The sequence below is a fragment of the Budorcas taxicolor genome, chromosome 2, assembly GCF_023091745.1.
Source record: "Budorcas taxicolor isolate Tak-1 chromosome 2, Takin1.1, whole genome shotgun sequence".
Taxonomy (NCBI): Eukaryota; Metazoa; Chordata; class Mammalia; order Artiodactyla; family Bovidae; genus Budorcas; species Budorcas taxicolor.
In genome coordinates, this window is record NC_068911.1 from 62,317,661 (window position 1) to 62,337,305 (window position 19,645).

The window sequence follows — 19,645 nt, forward strand, 5'->3', positions numbered from 1 at the left end:
AGTAGCTATAAAATTTAATCCTAGGTCCCTTAAGGGCTGCAATTCTAAGTTAGTATTATGGGAAATAATGACTTAAAAAATCCTACTAGTATATGCATCTAAATTACTTATATGTGTATTTATTATGGTGTTTGAGCTCACAGAAACTCAGCATTATAGCCTGGTATTAGACACTCATTTGGCCCTCTTTCCTTGCCTGGGAGATGTTAGCAGCTCCTTCTGGGGGTTCCAGAGGAGGCAGGGAGAGTGCTTCTCTAAGGCTATTTGTAATTTTCTGCTAGAGTAAGTTGCAAAACAAAATTACCGAAAGCAACATGCATTAATGTAGATTCCAGGAGGTTTAAAAAAAAAACATGTTTGCACACCCAGTGTTTAGAGACAAAAGATGCCCCCTCCTCTATCTGAAATTTTCTCTAGCATCCTTTCACCCCTTTCGCATGGCGCTTGGGTTCAAATATTCCTGCATAAAGTCCCCTCCTGCCCCACCAGGTGGTTAGGAAGGTGGAACAAGTACCCATGTCTGCAGGAAAACGGCCTCGCTATTCCATCATTTCTTTTTTTAAATTTAATGTTTATTTAATGTTGGGATATTATTGATTTACAATTTGGTGTTAGTTTTTGCTATACAGCAAAGTGCTATACGTGTGTGTGTATATATATATGTATACACACACACATTCTTTTTCAGATTCTTTTCTCATACAGATTATTACAGAATGTTGAGTAGCATTCCCTGTGTATACAGTAGGTCCTTGTTGATTATTTATTTTTTTATGGTAGTGTATATAAAAGTGTATATGTCAATCCCAATCCCCTAAGTTATCCAAGAGTCTCCTTCACAAATAGCATCCCCACCTGAAACTCACAGATGAACCAATATTTAAGGGGGTGTTTTTAATTCATTATTTTTTTTAAAAAAACTTTTAAAATTCATTATTTAAAACATCTAAAATGAAATACATGCCTGAAGTCAATTTCATTTTTTTATTTTAAAAATTTGAGAGAAAGGAGGACATTTCATGGGGAGAAACTCCTCCGTGTCCTTTTTCCCAGAGTCCTCTGTGGAAGCAGCGCTTGTAAATGAAAGTTACCTTTGGTTAGTGGAGTATTTGGGAAGTGTATTAAATACAAGTGCAAGAGCAATCCCTCCTTGTTGTAAATGAGGGTGTAGCTTCTGCCTTTCATGTTTGCTTGGATCCTAGCCTGGTCTCACAGCATAGCTCTGTCACTGGCAATCATGTATGTAGTACATGCCTACCCATCCATCGACTCAGTGGTTAAATTCCATGTGCCAGAAATTGCACTCAAGAGAAAACATACAAGAGCCACCCTAGGCAAGTCAAATTCACTGACACTTTGTTATTCGGACCTCATCTGTAGCGTATTCCCTACATGCATATATATGGAATTTAGAAACATGGTAACGATGACCCTGCATGTGAGACAGTAAAAGAGACACAGATATAAAGAACAGACTCTTGGACTCTGTGGGAGAAGGCGAGGTTGGGATGATTTGGGAGAAGAGCACTGAAACATGTATATTATCATATGTGAAACAGATCGCCAGTCCAGGTTCGATGCATGAGACAGTGTGCTCAGGGCTGGTGCACTGGGATGACCCAGAGGGATGGGATGGGGAGGGAGGTGGGAGGGGGGTTCAGGATGGGGAACATGTGTACACCCATGGCTGATTCATGTCAATGTATGGCAAAAACCACTACAATATTGTAAAGTAATTAGCCTCCAACTAAAATAAATTAATTAATTAAAAAAATTAAAACTTATAAATAAAGATTTTAAGGAGACTGAATAATTAATATAGAATGTTTTTGAATTTAAAAATGAGTAAACAATTTCCATAAATTTATCATCTCTTATATAATACAATTAAGTACTTTCTAGAGCTATTAGTAAATTTCATAAAGCAATTATCATGTATAATTATTTTAAACATGTCTGTTTTATAACCTTTCTACTAAAACTTTCTCCTATCTCTACACACACAAAAAAGAATGTTCTAAATAAGAAGTATAGCTAATAGACTGAAAGAGTAATTTGAGATGGTTTTCATTTAGTGGTGCCTTTTCTTGAAGTTTGAAATATGTGCCTTTTTATTGAGGAGAGTTTTGGTACAAGTTCAATTAATAATCGTAATAGATGGCTGAACCGAAGGTAATGGAATGTGAGTGTTCATGATGCCCCTGCCAGCTACTGACCCCCTGCGCTTGGCTTTCATAGGCGACATCACATGAATTAGAAGCAGCTGCAAAACTCTTGACAGAGAAACATGATTTTGAACTTGATGAACTGGCATCGCTTTCTGCTAAAGCTAAATGGCTAGAGGAAGAATTAAACATATTTGGCCAAAGCATCAACTCCAGGTCACAAGTCCTGCAAACTTATGTGGCATTTCTAAAGTCATCGGAGGAGGTACAGTACCTATGGGCTGACGTCTTTGGCAACACGACAAAGAGGCTGTGTTGAAACACTTTTTACTGTGGCCTGCCATTATTTATAATATTCTAAACATAAAACAAAATTCTTTAAAAATCAGTCATTTTCTATTTTAAAGTAAGTCATCAGTCTCTTCAAAATACCTAAGCAATGTGTATGAATTATTTACAGTACACAGAATTAGAAATTATGGTCTGTTGAGTCTGATCTCAGATCCGTCTTGTTTAATGCTTCTTAATAAGTTTCCTCTGAGAGCTTCTTAGGAAGCATTATTTTGACTGGTTTGTACTAAATAATCTGTAAAATTCCCTCTGGTGGACTAGCATTCCGTCTCTCGATGGTCCCAGCTTCTCGAAGGTGACATCAGTAATAGAAAAGTAATTAGCCTCCAATTAAAATAAATAAATTTATATTTTTAAAAAAGACAAAAAAAGAGTAAAGTGCTGGAGTCCCACCTCTTAACTCTGGCCCCGGTGTACCCATGCTCTGTTGCTCAGTCGAGTCCAACTCCTTGTGGCCCCATGGACTGTAGCCTGCCAGGCTCCTCTGTCCATGGGATTACCCAGGCAAGAATACTGGACTGGGTTTCCATTTCCTCTTCCGGGGAATCTTCCCGACCCAGGGGTCAAACCCGCGTCTTCTGGTTGGCAAGCGGATTCTTTGCCACTGAGCCGCCAGGGGGGCACCTGTGTGCACTCTCCTTTCAGGGAGAGGGGTGCGGCTTCAGTGGCAGGTAGAGCTCTGCAAAATCTCCTCAGGGGTGAAGTCACCGAAGGCAAGTAGCCTTCTCCTCCAGTGCCCTCACCACACTCACCCTTACCTTGCACCACCGTGAGCCTGTCTGCCCTCTTTGCCTCTATCTGCTCTCGTTCTGCAATAGTCTGAGTTCTCGCCATCTGAAGGAAGGCCGTGCCCAGGCCTTGGGAGTCTCAGGGAACCACTGTCTCCTTTTCCACATCTTTCTTTATCCTGGATTTTTCTTTTCCAATTTTTCTTAACCTTGAACTCTCAGGGTTTGGCAGAAGTGCTACAACTGACAGGTTGTTCTGTTGATGAACATTTTCTCCAAGCCTGAAATGGTGGAGAAGGCACAAAGAAGCACTTGCTCTGCATCTTCATTGCGGAAAATGTACCTTCGTCGCTCCCAGTGCAGCTCTTACTTCCACTGGCCACTCTGGCCTCTGGGACCAGGGGCCTGGTGATTAGGACTGAAACCTCAGCTTTACAGACAGCACTTTCACAGAAGGACTCCCTGTCCTTTCATCTGCCCAGCTATCACTCTGTTTTCTCACCTGGCAGGGGCTCCTGTCCCCACCCTGGCAGGGCTTTCAGTCTGTCCAGCCTCCCGTGGGCTTTCCTTCTCTCCTCGCCAGCTTATTCAATTCCATTATACTCCCCATACCCTCACTTCCCTGGCTTCCACCCGAACTCTGCCAATTCCCAATTCTAGATCAGTCCAACACTCTGTTTACCCTGCTTCTCTTTCCAAGCTCCCAGACACTCCTGTGGAAAATCAAACAATTGTGCTGATTGGTGCTGTTACAAATTCAAGCGTCTTTTCCTCAGCTGAGCACCCCCTCCCCCCGCTACCATATGCCCTCTAGCTGCTGCCCGTTCAGTAGTGACTCTCAAGCTTCTTACCACAGTTTCCATTCCTAAATCTGCACCCTTAGCTTGTATGTGACTGAAAAAACACATGAGTCCATTGAGCCAAATTGCCTTGTCTTCTCTCAGCTTCCAAACCCACGGACGTATTCTCCCTTCCTCCACTGTCACCAATAAAGTGGGGTTTCCGCGTGTGTCCCCCCATAACCAGCCCTCGGTACCACCCTGTCTGCTCCCGAATCCTTCAGAACGTAGCTTCAGCATCCATTCTTGAGTTTTGAACCTTTGCTTCTTCTGTTTCTTCCCTCTCTTTCGCCTACAGTTCTCCCGAGCAGTCTTGCCCTCACTACGGCTGCCACTCTATAGGTTTCCTTCTTTCCCATCTGGACTCGTGGGACGGGAAGATGATGTTTCTTTCCTCTCCTTGTTGATCCTCTCCAGTCCTCACCCACTGCCACTGAGTTTATCCTTGTTTCAGTCTTGCCTTTTACCAACTCTTCACTCCATTGAAAACACTCTTATAAGCTTATTACTTGCTAGTTGACAGATGAAATGGTGTATTTTCAGTCTTTATTCTACTTGATCTCTCTGCCATATTTGTTTAACCCAGTTACTCATACTGACCTCTTTTGACTTTATAAAGAAAAACAGATTTAATGAGGTATAATTTACATACCATAAAATTTGCCTATTGTAGGATGTAGTGATTTTTAGTATTTATTTATAAAATTGTGCAAACATCAGTGCACTCCAGTTTTGGTACATTTCCACCACCCCAAAAAGAGCCTATGAATACTTTTTGTCAGTCCTGGTTGCCAATCCCCCAGCCTCGGGCAAGCACTAATCTGTTTTCTGTCCCTGTAGATTCGCCTTAGTTGGATATTTCACGGAACTGGGATAATCATCCTGTTTGCTTCTTTATCTGTTACTTCCTTTTCCTGATTCAATTCTCTGTTCCGGAAGTGTGGTGGGTCAAAGAGTTCTTTTCTGTGCTCTCTTTTGTGCTTTCTGTACACTCTCCCTGTAAAAATCACCTCCAACCAACACATTTTTGGTTTTCAATGCATCAGTAACCCAAAATTAGTTCTTCAGCCCCAACTCTTTTGAGCTCCAGGCCAATATTTTCAACTTCCAATTATGCTACCTACTGGTATTCTGAAGCCTCCTTAAAACTCAACAAAAACACAACTGCTTATCTTTTCTTCAAACGTGTTTCCTTCTGTATTTTGGCATTGATTAATGACCCCACCATCTTTCAGAAGTCCTGTGCAGGAGTTCAAAGTCTGTTCTAATCCCTCTGTTAATGAGCACTTATTTTGTATCAATACCTGAACTTTTAATTCCTAATTTTGTTTCATCCTTATAATATCCCTATATGTATTCACTATTATCCTCACTTTACAAATGAGAGAAACTGAAGCTCTAGGAAGTTAGACGACAGGTAGTAAACATCAGAGCTGAGGTTTAATCCCCAGTCTCCTCCCTTTTGTTTTTCCATATTCTGAAGGCCATGCTATCCTATATCTGTCTTTAGAGACAACCTATGAGATTTCTGAATTCCCATCTTTGTACCATCATCACCTCCTCAGTGCAGGTCCTCATCATCCTTGCTGAAGTTAAAGAAATTGTATCTGCCTGTTCTCTCTGCCTTCTGTAATTCTCCCCTTCATGCCTTTCAAAAAATGATCATTCTAAAGCACATCTGATCATGTTACCTCCTAAAATTCAGGCAATATAACAAATGTAATTTGTGATGCAAATTATAACTATTACTCTCAAATGGATAATGTATTACAGTTGATTATTAATTCACTTAAAAAAAAAGAAACTAGTCCATATTCAAGGGAATTCGTGTAATGACATCATGCTTACTTACATTCAAGGAGGTTTATTTTTGAGCAGTTAGGAAAGGAAGATGACTTAAAGTTTAGGTTTTGAGAATTTCACATAACTGACAGCCCATCAGATTGGCACCCCAGCCTGTAGCGCATGATGCCACTGAAGTTCTGATGGTTGTCATGCTGATTTTGAGTCACTGTGAGAGCTGTCAGTTGTTTCAAGCTAATGAGAAGGTGTCACATCATGTTGAGTAGAGTACCAAATATGTTGAAACCTGCTGGCTGGCTTTATCTCAACCCAATGATCATGCTTGCATCTTAACACTCAGTGTGTGCTATCTGGACTTCACCCACACCAGGATCGTTTATCCTGCTCTTAACCAGCCCGTGTTTCATACTTGTACCTTCACACTCATTATTCCTTCCATCTGGAGCCCCTTCTCCTGTTCCTTGTCACCCTGGACAATTCTGAAAGGCACAGATCAAGTGTTACTTCCGTTGTTCTTTCCAGTTTCTTTAGATAGAGTTGGTGGTCCCGTCTCAGTGTGCCCAGAACATGGTGTGCATACTTGTCTTTGTGGTATAATAATTTGCTTATGGTTCTCTTTCTCCCAGAATTATCTTTGGAAGCCCAGGGAGATAGATGCTTAGTTCTTACTATGAAATCTTAGGCGACCCCCTGGAGGAGGTAGCATTTTAACTATCTCATGAAGGATAAGTAGGAGTTGAAAACTGAGAAAAGATCACTCTGGGCTGAGGAAATAAGCATCAGTAAAAGAGAGGCATGAATAAATGGAATATGGGGAAAGAAGAGAGAACTTCTGTGAGCGCCCTTTGCAGCACTCATTAAATTAAGAAAGATGTTAAAATCTTTAAAATATAGTGACTAACCACTGCCTGAAATTTTGTACCTTCTTTAGATGGCTTTCAGTAGTTATGAACTCTTTGAGTCTTGTCCTATTGGCTGTTATACTGAAAGAAAGTGAAAGTTGCCCAGTCATGTCAGACTCTTTGCAATCCCATTGACTGTAGCCCACCAGGCTCCTCTGTCCATAGAATTCTCCAGGCCAGCATACTGGAATCAGTAGCCATTCCCTTATCCAGGAGATCTTCGCAACCCAGGGATCAAACCCAGGTCTCCTGCATTGCAGGCAGATTCTTTACCATCTGAGCCACCAGGGAAGCCCATTGGCTATTAAGTATTATTCAAAATGCTTAAAAAATTGTTTCAAAATTTTTCTACTACTTCTATAATACCCAGTTTTGTGTTCATCTATAGTTCTATAGGCACATTTGATTTTATATAAACTCTGTCCAAAGAGACTGATTTAAAATAATCTAGTACTGCTTACATTGGTTAGCCAATGAGAAAATATAATTCTAGGGAGGTGAAGTAACCTCAATAACATTTTCTCGTGGAGGCAGTTTAATATTAATACATGTATAGAAAATTCATAATTATTAGTACTCTTTTGTTCTGGCTTATCACTGAGGAGAAGCAAGTCATGATTTACTGATTATGAATAATTTTTTCACTGATTTACATTTCCTTTTGATTTGTAATCCTTGATTTTATATGTTTATATTTCTTCTGAATTATAAAATGCAGCTGTAAAATGAAACCACATTGGTCTTTGACATAAATTGTCCCCAGTTGCAAAGCATACACATGTACAGTACATAAATATGATTTTGGCTACAGTAACTAGGTCTTCTGGATAATAAGCTTGTCAGCTCAATTTACTATCCAGTGGTAGTCAGTCTGGTCTGTCAACAACCTACATAGATTTGTGTCTTTTCAGTAAGTTGACAGTACTTAATAATTATTTAAAGAATTCTGAAATGTAGGTTCCAAGTAAATGTTTATATAGACTTTTACTGGAATCTAGTGTTTTTCCCTTTAAAAATGTTTTGAAGTGTTCTTAACTTTCATTTATATTCTCTCTCTTTTTTTCAGGTAGAGAAGCAATGTCAGGGCCTAAAGGAGTTTTACCAAACTGATATCCTACGAAAGGAGGAGGGCGGTGCTGAAGCCAAGCATTGGTCTGACTCAGTGGAGAAGCAGTGGCAGCTATTTTTAAAGAGGAGTTTTTTAACGCATGACCTTGGGCTCGAGTTCCTTAATTTAATAAATATGGTAAGAATAACATTAAATGAGTCACACCTTCTTCAAGGATTACTTGTCAAAGTCAAGATCATAAATTCAAAATTTCAACTTTCATTCAGCCAGGCTGGTTTAGGAAGTTCTTTCTAGCTTCATTCACCGTGAATAGTCCTGAAGCCCAGCATTTCTGTGCTTTTTTGGTCCTAGACCCCTTGTGAGTTTATCATGTGAAGGCTATTGTATCTGTTAAGAAGAGAGAATGACAATAATCTGAATGCAACATTGTTATTATCACACAGAGTCCTCAGAGGTTCACCCCAAAGTTCTGAGTTATGTTGAGAGCATGCAACAAGATTCTTATAAGATTTCCAGAGGCTGAAGATAACATCTAGGATGAATCTTCATTTTGAAGAATATCTTATAACATCAGACTTTCATAGTGAAGCCCCATTGTACTTAGAAATGTACCCTAATTTTAGTTGTTAAGTTAGATTTGTAAAGTATGCTAGAATAATGCCAGAATACTTACATCAACTTCAGGCCCATCCACTACAGAACTCTTATTCTTAAAAGATGGTTAATCCACCTCTCCTTCAATACCTCAAGTATCTTCCTATTAAAACTGTTTGTTTTATATTAGAAAATGCCAGCTTCTAGAAAGGTTTGTTTCTTTTTTTTAATATTAAGTTGAATCTCTTTTCGTATCTGATTCTAACCCTCTATAGATCCACAGAGAAGAAAAATGTATTCATATTTCATCCCTCTTACACTCAAAAAATTTTCAAACCTGGAAAACTGTTGCAAAGTCTAATTTGAGTCTTCTCCAGCTAACTAGATATAAATCCTTTCTATTATTTAAGAGGTAGTTTTATTTTTTTCTTCATCCTAATCCTCCCTCCCAGAATTGTCCATGACTTGTCAAAACCATTCATAAAATGTAAACAAAAAGTAAAGTACCGCTTCAACACAAAGTGGACATCATTCTTTACCAATGAGAACTAAGATTATACTAGTGCTTTTAGCAATAATTTTACTTTATTGGTTCATGTTAAGCTTGTGATGAAAGAAAACTGTAATTGCATCACATTTTTTACTGCAACTTCTGCCAAGATGGGTCTTTCCCATTTTATATCCTTGTCGCCTACTTATCTATTACATACAAATGTGAGCTTTTATATTTATTCCTACTTTATATCACTTTGTTAGTTTTAACTCATGATTACATCTTGTTAAACTAATTTTGAGCCTGCTGTCTACTACATTAGCCATCTCTCCTGGGTTTAATTTCATATATTAATATGCCTCCCACGGCTGCAATTAGATCTTTAATAAAAGTGTCTGAGGGGCAGGTTGATACTCCAATCCATTAAGCAATCAGTTGATAAACCAGCCTTTAAAACAATCATTGACACTCCCAGTAGTAGTTTATTTTAACCAGCATTTCACAATCTTTTTCTCAAGTCTCTATTGAAAGATGCTGCTAAAAGGAAGGTCTATCTACCCAGTATCCTGTCAATTGTGTAAAATAATTTGGCAAAAACTAGGTTGACTCCTGGTGATCTAAGGGTTCTTTCTGAAGTGCTCACAATCTGTTTGATCAGTGATAATTTTATTGCCCTGGTTTTCAGTATAAAGCTTATTGATCAGTAAATCACATAGTCCAGCCATTCCCCCATCTGATAATCAGGGCATTTTTCTTTCTTTAATTTTCTGGCCCTTCTCCCATTTTCTGTAGATTTGCAAAGACTGCTGACATCTGCAGTTTTCTCAGAACTCTGACATGAGATGAATCTCAATCTGGAGCCCAAATTCATTTGAAACAGTCTCTAACTATTCTCATCTACTTTGAGCTAGAATTTCTTCCTTATCTTAGTTATTTCAAATTTTGTTGTTTAAAGACCATTCTTCTTAAACCTATATAGAAACAAAATATGCAGTAAATAATTCTAATTCATCTAACACTATCCTTAAGCATCAGTGAAGACCTGTTGAGTATTTTACCTACGTTCTTATATTTGTGCTTTACTATAAAAATGTTATTTTTTACTTGGAACATTTAGAACATATATTATCTATCTATATCCATCTTTAAGATTTTTACTTTTTTCAGTATATTGTTATGTGTATTTCTTCACTGTGTACTTCTCTAATTTGCACTTAAAAAGTAATTTACATATTTGCAAACTGCACTTTTCTTGGTCTAGCCTTTTTCATACTATCTTCCTTTTGAGAAATTATATTTTTCAGTTCTGGAATTTCTAGTTAGTTCTTTTTTTACTACATTATACTGCCAGCAAAAATCTCTTTTGTATCCTCTCTTTCTCCATCTTTCCTATACTTTCATGACCATATTAATTATGGATATTTTAAAGTGTTTGTCAGCAAAGTCTAACATCTGGATCTGGAATTGTTTCTATTATCTACTTTTTCTCTTGGTTTCTAGTTGTGTCATCCTGTCTTGGGATGATGAGTGAATATCTATTGAATGCTGGGCATTATGTATAAAAAATTGTGATTCCAGATGGTGTTATGTTTTTTCCCTAGGTAGGTACTGGTGGAAGATCACTTAAGCCAATCAGGAGCTGGTGAAGTTCAGTCTGGACTATAGTTCTGTCAAGGCTCCATCTATTCTGATGACCTTGGGCTTTCATTGTTTTCAAGCTGGAGCTTGGTACATTCTCTCAGTTCTGTCCGCCTGGCAGGTCTCTAGCTTGAGGAGTCTTGGGGGACTGCTAAAAACCTCCACTCTGCTTTTCAGAGGCATCTACTTGGGTTTTCTAATCTACTGCCCTGCCTGGTTCAGCCCCAGTATTTTGTCAATGTTCTAAGATAAACATCAGCTGTGTGCTTGAACCCCCCATGTCCACCAGTGTCTGTCAAAAGCCCTATTAGTTTCTGTGTTCCTCAGTAAAGCCTCATGATCAGCTTTACTGTGCACAGAGTGGGAAAAGGCCCTGGCTGCAGTAAGAGAGGTGACAGGTGAGCTCACTACTCTCAGATTCGTCCTTCCCTGGAGTCTTGGCCTCTTTAGTTCTTTTGGACTTTAAATAGATGCCTTCTGCACTTATTCCAGCTTTTCTGTTTGTCCTAGGTAGAAGCACTGCTCTGCCCCTGGCTACTCCATCCTACTCAGAAACAGAGTCCTTTATTCCTTATTTAGAATGTTTAAGATCATATGGCCAGATTTTCATTTAAGATCTGTAGCAGGAATCCATTAAAAATTTTATTTTATATCTGTGTCTAAACTTAGGTTCTCTGATATTCAAAGGTCCATTTAGAGTTTTCAGAAATAGTGTTCATTTTACTACATAACTTGGTGGCCTTTTATCTTGACATTATAAATGTGGTCACTTTAACTCAAGGTCCTTACCACTATCATATGATAAATTTTCCCTTACTGATAAGAATTATGGTCTACATAATTCTTAATTTTATTAGTTCAGTGACATTCTGAGATAGACAATTGTTGGTAAAGCAAGTATAACATAATTTTTATTCTTGTCATATCTTTTGGACATTAGGCTTTTAAACAAACATTAGTGCTGAAATGTGGTAACCAGTTTGGTGGTTAGGAAGGAAGAAGGCCAGCTGGCATTTTCTGCTGAGTGCTCTACTCTTGATTGTTGCCATGCTCAGATTTTTCAAGCTTGAAATGAAAACATTTTTTCAAATTCATCTAAATATCATCACAATGAGAAAAACTAATTTAGGGTAGAAATCTGGTAGACATCTTGATGAAAGTGCCAATTTACTAATGTATAGTGGCAAATAAAGAATGCTACCTGGAGTACTACCTGCCAGTTATCAAGATATCTGAAAAGCAAGATGTCAGAAGACCGTTCATTGTGTGTGAATCTCCATGGAGAATGGGATATCTAGTGCCCTATTTAGACCACATGATGCCAGATTTGTCAGTGACCTTATACAGAAGTCTATGGATTGAGTAGTTAGTGTTTACTAACCAGACCTCAGGCAAAGCATTTAATCTTTCTGAGTGGTCACAGTACTTAACATTTGCCAAATGCGTAAGCACTTTTCTTGAATCCTGGTAGCTAGGCATCAACAAATCCTACCATGGCACTCTCTTTTCTGGGCCTCATTCAGAGCATACACTCTTCAGATTATAGTTGTCATTGACATGCTACACATTCCAATTTTCCATTAGATCATGTATTATGTAACATTTTAATTAATAGTTTCTTAATAATATGTTAAAGATACCCTATCTTTCTTTATAGCATAGATAAAAATATGATTTACTTTAGGTATTTCTGTGGCTAATATCTTTCATAATATGTGCCTTGTACATCACAGTTATAGAATACACCATTTTATTATTAGATTCCCAAATTCATTGGAGAAATCACATATAGCACCTGCAGGCTTTTTTTGCAATTAAATGATACTTTATAATGTCTACATCAATATGATTATGCAATACTAATGCCATTTAAAATAATTTAAAAATAAGATGGCCCACCTATTATTTAAAATGTCCTGTTACAGATTCATGACACTATCTTCTAACTATAATCTAAAAAGTCTTTTGACTTTTAGATACCCAGCTGTTATTGCCATTATAGAAATTCATGTACAGTTGCTCCTTAGAAATTCAAGGATTTCCTGAGAAGAATTGGCCATAAAGCAGATTTTTGTTTTGCTAAACAAATATTTTTCTGCCTTTTTTGATGTTTGGACATTAAAGAAGTACATGGTTTTACTCCTGGGTCCTCTTATACTTTTCTCTCTAATTGAATTCCCATTATTTAAAACCATTGTTTAAAGGATTTCAAATCAGATAGCCAGAATATATGAAAGTTGGGAAGAGAAGTCTTGGAATTTAGATACCGTGCTTCTGGTATACAGGGTGTGTGTGTGCTCAGTTGTGTCTGACTCTCTGCGACCCCATGGCCTGTAGCCCACAAGACTCCTCTGTCCATGAGATTTTCCCCGCAAGAGTACTGGGTGAGTTGCCATTTCCTCCTCCAGGGGAATCTTCCTGACCCAGGGATTGAACTGTGTCTCCTGCATCGCCTGCACTGCAGGCAGATTCTTTACTGCTGAGCCACCAGGGTATAGAGATACAAACGTAGAGATACAGTTGACCCTCCATATCTAGGGCTTCCACATTCCTGGATTCAACCAACTTTGGATCAACAAAGAACACTATCCAGAGCTGGTTGAAACCTGCAGGTATGGAAAGCCAATCATGGGACTTAAGCATCCACTGGTTTTGATGTCTAGGGCAAGTCCTGGAACCAGTACCCTCCTCCCGTCCTGCCCGCATGAATACCAAGGAACAACTGTATATAGATGCACATTTCAGATCTCATAAAAGCGAGTAACTTGAGGAACTTCTCACAAGGAAAACTTAAAATAATTGTAGTGTATACAGTGGGATAGTACAAAAAGAAAAACCTGGAACAATTTGCCCCCTCATGGCCCCTAACACTGAGATATTGACATAGTCTAATGTGTGTTAAAAGGTGGAATCCACTTCAAACTGTATTCATTAAAATAATCTCAGCTTCAAATTTTCTGTATCCCTGTGCTCATTCAGTCTTCCTTTAAACCCCAGGAAATAAACAAATCTTAGAGGAGGGGACTGAAATGCCAGTGGAGTTGTGAACAACTAGCAAGCTCATGTCCAGGCATGTATTATGGGCTCCGAGAGCCCAGCCTGTGCACAGACCTTTCATGTCATGGTCCATGCGCAGGTTGGAAAAGAATTTCCAGACATAAGGCAGAAGGAGAGGAAAATAAAGTTTGTTAGAGTGAGAAACACTGTTAGAACAGCAGGCCTGCTCAAGGGAGAACCGACATTGAACACGGGTCCTTTAGTCCATTTTTATACTCAGAGTTCAAGGAGCGCGATAGGGGTCTTACAGGTCATTTGCTGATTGGACGAGGCACATACACTGGTGGAGGGAAGAGTAAGGCAAACACCTTCTTCCCGTAGGAGGGGAGGCAGGTTATACTGCTCAGGAGGGCCTGAAATCCTTAAATAGTTATAACGTGGGGGAGGGAAGGACAATAGGGTCTGTTTTTTTCTGTTCCTGCATTCCAAGACCATCCTGGTGTTTTTTTGTTCTTTTGTCCTTGGGACACCACATTTCAGACTTTTCCTGATGGCAGGACTGTGTTCTGCTTTGGCTGTGATAAAGCATTTGCCTCTTAAAAGAGTTGTATGCAAAATCATGTTGTATTTCTTGGAAACGAAAAGCCATTACACAGGTTATTAATTCCACAGGCAAAAGAAAATGAAATATTAAATGTGAAAAATGAAGTACACATCATGGAGAACACTATGGAAAGCCAGAAGGTGGAAAGGGAAGAACTCAGCCGCCTTCGGACAGCCTGGCAACTTAAAGCTGCTGCAAGCAAGCCCGTGAAACAGCAGTGGGCAGCATTCAAAGAGCAGCTTAGAAAGGTGAGAGAACATGCAGTGGGTTTTATTGAGATTTAAAAAGAAAGGAAATTCTGACACATGCTGTAACATGGAGGAACCTTGGAAATGTAAGTGAGATCAGCCAAACACAAAAGGATAAATATTGGGATTCCACTTTTGTGAGATACCTCGAGTGGTCAAATTCAGGGAGACAGAAGGCAGAATAGAGGTTATCAGAGGCTGAGGGAAGGGGGAAATGGAGGTTGGTGTTTGTCTGGGACAGAGTTTCTGTTTGGGAAGCTGAAAAAGTTCTGATGATGGATGGTGGTAATGATTGCACACCAAAGTGCACTAACGCCACTAATCTGCACATTTAAATTGGTTAAAATGGTAGGTTTTTTGTTATGCATATTTACCACAGTGAAAAGAGGGCTTGTGCTTTTATTCATTGGTGGTTTAGAACCAGAAGCTCACTCTAGGTAGTGAGTGTTTTCATGGTAGTTGAAAAGTTTGATGACACACCATGTCATCACTGGAATGATTATGATGTATTTGCTGGTGGTAACAAAGAAAACATATGCATAACTATCTAATGTCTATTTCAGACCACACACAACTTAAAACTTCTTCAGGAAGCGCTTATGCCTGTGTCTGCACTTGACCTTGGAGGGAGTCTCCAGACCATTTTAGGTCTACGGAAAAAATGGAATGAAATGAAGCCTCAGTTCCAGGTGAAGAAGCAAACTGATGACCTTGGGTGAATGAAAAAGAATGAAAAGCTGTTCAGTTGAAACTCACCTAATTAATTTTAACCATCTGATGAATTACAATTTTTTCAAAAACAAAAGGGTTGCTTTTCTAAAAGTCCATGTGTCAGACACATTTTTCTTCCTTTTTAAATGCAATGTGCTATATTTGATGATATGCAAACATTCAGGCTACAAAAGGTCCTTAACATATTCTTACCTTAGATTATTTTAATTTAAATTATTTCCTTATTAATATATTTATCATATATTTATTCTAATTCTTTTCCTAAAAGGTATAGATATGTTTTTGATTCAGAGATCTCAAGGCAAGGCTAGACCCTCTTTGACACAGAGGTTCTGCTGTCCTCTGTCACTGAAATTATCCCTGTGATGTCATTGTCCCCACCCACTGGCACCCCAGCCTTCTGCCACCATCCCAAGAATTTTGTTGTGCTCTCCCATTCTCCCTCTGAGAGCCCTCAGGGTGTGAGAGAAAAAACCATGAGTCATATTCCCAGGCCCTGATGGCTTCTGCACTCCTTAACCCCCACTTCCTGCCACTCCTGAGCCTGACACAATTGCTAGAAAAGTTTGCCAGTCATTTCATCCTCCTATCTGGGTTCTGTTCTTTGCTGCAAAGTTGATACCTGTGTTTCTGTTTGTCACTATTTTGCAAGTGTTGGATGTAAAGAATCCCAGGACTGGAAGTTTGAAGATTCCTTTAAGGAATACCTAATTTATGTTCCTTTAAGACAAAGCTGGGGGCTTCCTGGGTTGGCACAGTGGTAAAGAATCCCTTGCCAATTCAGGAGATGCAGGAGATGTGGGTTTGATCCCTGGGTTGGGAAGATCCCTGGGAGTAGGAAATGACAACCCACTCCAGTATTCTTTCCTGGAAAATTCCATGGACAGAGGAGCCTGGCCGACTACAGTCCATGGGGTCACAAGGAGTCGAGCATGTACATGCACACACGTGTGCACACACACACAAGACAAAAGTGATGTAATACATAACCACCCCCCCCAACACACACACACACACACACACATACCACTGTAGCCCACAGTGAACTCTTTCCTCCAAACTCCTAGAAAATTCTACTAGCCTATCTGTTTCTTTGTTATAGTCTGTGTCATATGTATCTGCATTTCATGTGTGCACACGCCCCTGCACATAAGCAAGTGTGTGTTTGTATAAATTCCTCTAAATCAGGAACTGTTATCAAGATTCTTTAGCTCTGTCACCGTGATGTGTATATATTTGATGGCCATGCACTTGATTTCAACTTGAATACCCTTACCAGGCCGCTCTTCTGCAAATTATCTCCTTAGCTTAAAGCATTTCCATTACTTTTATCCTTGATATAAAATCCAACCCTGAAATCATAGTTAATGGCCATACCACCCTGAACATGCCCAATCTCATCTGAAATTATCGTGGCTTCCTCTTTGAACTCTCCACCAGGATCTAGATTCCTATAAGGGCTATCTGAGCAGTGCTGGGTAGAAAGAAGGTGGTTTGTCCCTCCCTACAAGTGGTGGCTATTTGTGGATTCTGGGATGACTGCCTTTTTTTTGAGGGGGGGAATGACTGCTTTTAAAGCAGCATAGCTACTGTGGTGCTCAGCTGGTGGTTCATTCTGATCATTCTTTTATCCCAAAGGACAGATAATTCACCCAATGTACTTTTATACTTGTCTTCTTGTGGTGTTCTTATCATACCACCTGATTCTAGTTTTATTAAATATCACAGATGGTCATGGCCTTAGAGAGTATCTAGAATATATTTACTTAGCAGATGACTAGATGACTCTGGAGAAGGCAACGGCACCCCACTCCAGTACTCTTGCCTGGAAATCCCATGGACGGAGGAGCCTGGTAGGCTGCAGTCCATGTGATCGCTAAGAGTCGCACACGACTGAGCAACTTCACTTTTAATTTTCACTTTCATGCATTGGAGAAGGAAATGGCAGCCCACTCCAGTATTCTTGCCTGGAGAATCCCAGGGACAGAGGAGCCTAGTGGGCTGCCGTCTATGGGGTCGCTCAGAGTCGGACACGACTGAAGCGACTTAGCAGCAGCAGCAGCAGATGACTCTATGCTATGTCACAGAAATATATGACTTTCCATTTTGCCCTCTAACTTTGAAACAGTTTTTTTGGTGTGTTTTTTTAAAAATTTTTAATTTAATGTTAATTTAAATTTTAAAAAATATATCTGAGATTAGGATGGAATAATATATCCCTAGCATTACACACAATGCCTGGATTTGCAGGGATAGGGCTGAGCCTCACAGTAAGTATTTGTTAACAAGTAAGAGAGTGATTTGTTATTGAGATCTTCATATGTCAGTTGTAAAGTAAAAAGCTCTCTAGAAGCTCATTTTATTGCTTTCAACTCTTCAGCAACTGAATGATGAGGTTCAGTATATTATAAAAGAGTCAGAAGAATTAAATGGCAAAGGAGCACCTGTGAAAGAAAAGTCTCAACAGCTGAAGGACCTTATTCACTTCCATCAAAACCTGAAACAGAGAATCCGAGATTACGAGGACATCCTATATAAGATTATCCAGTTCCACCAAGTCAGAGAAGAGGTAAGACATACCATGGATGTCTGGAAGACTCTCAGTTTTAAACTATGAAATTAAAAATAAACGATTATGTAATAAATAAAGGCCAGGTTGCTTTTTCTGATACTAGAAGCTTTCTGCAATCTGGCTCCAGACTTTTCTCGCACTGAGCCCCATCCTCCCCAATCTACCAGCCAAACAGAGCTTTCCTTGGTCCCTCAAAGATGGCACCCGCATTCCTTATTCCAAGCCCTGACTCTTGAGCTGCCTTTATCTGTCAGGTCCTTCTCTCTCCTCTATACCACTTAAACCTTGTCCCTCCATCTAACAACCCTACCTCCCTTGGAGTGATTTCTCTTCTCTTCTAAATTCCTCGAACTCTCACTGTTTATTTCACACATCTGTCTTTTTTAATATATTGATTCTTAATTACTTTTGTTCCCCTAACAAAAGTTAGGGTAAAAGTAACTCAGGGTGTATGTAAGCAACAAAAGGTAGGGTATAAGCAACTAAAGGGAAGAAAAAAAATTTTATAATTGAAGTGTCAGTAGAACTTCATAGATATTGGCCTCTCAACAGAAAATACCACTGAGCACATACACACAACAGAAAATAGAGATGTATTGAAAAGCCTTGAAAATAGCCTCTGAATTTAGTCAAATCACAGGCCAACATCTTGCTAAAGTTTTAGGCTATGAACAAACAGTGTTTTCTTCTTTAATAGACCCGACAATGTTAGTCCCTTAATTTTACTCTATTGACTTGCACCATTATAACATTTATTTGTCTGTAATATTAATTTTAGATGGGCTTGTCAGCAGTGGACTAGCTAGTTAAATATTTTATAGGAAATAAGCAGTTTTTAAAAATCTATCTTTGAGAAAGACAAAGATACTTATGATATCACATGTGGAATCTAAAATGTACAATAAAATAGTGAATATAACAAAAAAGAAGCAGCCTCACATATATAGAGAATCAGTGGTTACCAGTGGGGAGAGGGAGGTGCGGAGGGGCAGTACAGAGCTAGGGTATTCAGAGGTACAAACATTTAGGTATAAAATAAGCTACAAGGATATATTGTACAGTTTAGGGAATATAGCCAATATTTTATAATAACTATAAATGGAGTATAACCTTTAAAAATTGTGAATCACTGTATCATACACCTGTCATTTACATAATATCATATATCAACCATACCTCTATTTTTAAAAAACTGTTTTCATAAAAATATGAAACCCAGATTAATTGTTAATGGCCTAAATTCCAGCTGGGAAGACTCTTCAAGTCAAGAGAACTGGAGTTTCCAGAACAGGCAAAGGAAATGAATGATGCTCGCAATGCCCAGGTCCTCCTCAGACGCTCTCAGGCAAAGCAGGTGCACATAGGCCATCTCCATAAACTGGCCCTCTCCTTGGGGGTGGATGTCATCTCATCAGTGCAGCAGCCTGTAAGCAACTTAGACACTGTCATTTTTACCTGATATGGCTGGGAGTTGGGCTGTAATATGAAAGAAACCAGGCAGACTGCCTGGTATACATACAATTAAAAACTACATTAAGCCATTGGGATACTTATTTGTGGTAAGTTTCTACCATGTCTAAAAATTTTTTTAAGGGAAAAAAAAAATCTCATTTTAAAAGTCTTGTTTAATACATCCTCAAATTAAGAATTTGAAGAAGGAGTTTTTGTTTCAATTTTATATCAGAACCCAATGTGTTATTTAGGAAAATTTAATCTGGAATTATTTCCATCTCTTTTAAGCTCCTTTGGTAAGGTCAGTCCAGTGGAAAAAGCAGATCCAATGACTGATGCCCAGAGGCCTGGGTGGAGCCAAGGTGCTTGGGCTCCTCTACTCTGGGCTTTTGTAGATAAAGTAACTTTTCTCATGCTACTTTAAAAGTTATAGAATTGTTATCTATAATGGCAGTTGG

At 39.0% G+C, this 19,645-nt stretch overlaps 1 protein-coding gene across 1 annotated transcript in view; it reads left to right on the plus strand.

The window, feature by feature from the left end:
* CCDC141 (coiled-coil domain containing 141) overlaps positions 1 to 19,645 on the plus strand; it is a 225,827-nt gene that overhangs the window by 165,339 nt on the left and 40,843 nt on the right. Inside the window, exons 11-16 of the mRNA XM_052635681.1 lie at positions 2,239 to 2,430; positions 7,855 to 8,034; positions 14,252 to 14,431; positions 14,995 to 15,120; positions 17,544 to 17,732; positions 18,982 to 19,161. Coding sequence (XP_052491641.1) covers positions 2,239 to 2,430; positions 7,855 to 8,034; positions 14,252 to 14,431; positions 14,995 to 15,120; positions 17,544 to 17,732; positions 18,982 to 19,161 — 1,047 coding nt within the window. The remainder of the gene's footprint in view (positions 1 to 2,238; positions 2,431 to 7,854; positions 8,035 to 14,251; positions 14,432 to 14,994; positions 15,121 to 17,543; positions 17,733 to 18,981; positions 19,162 to 19,645) is intronic.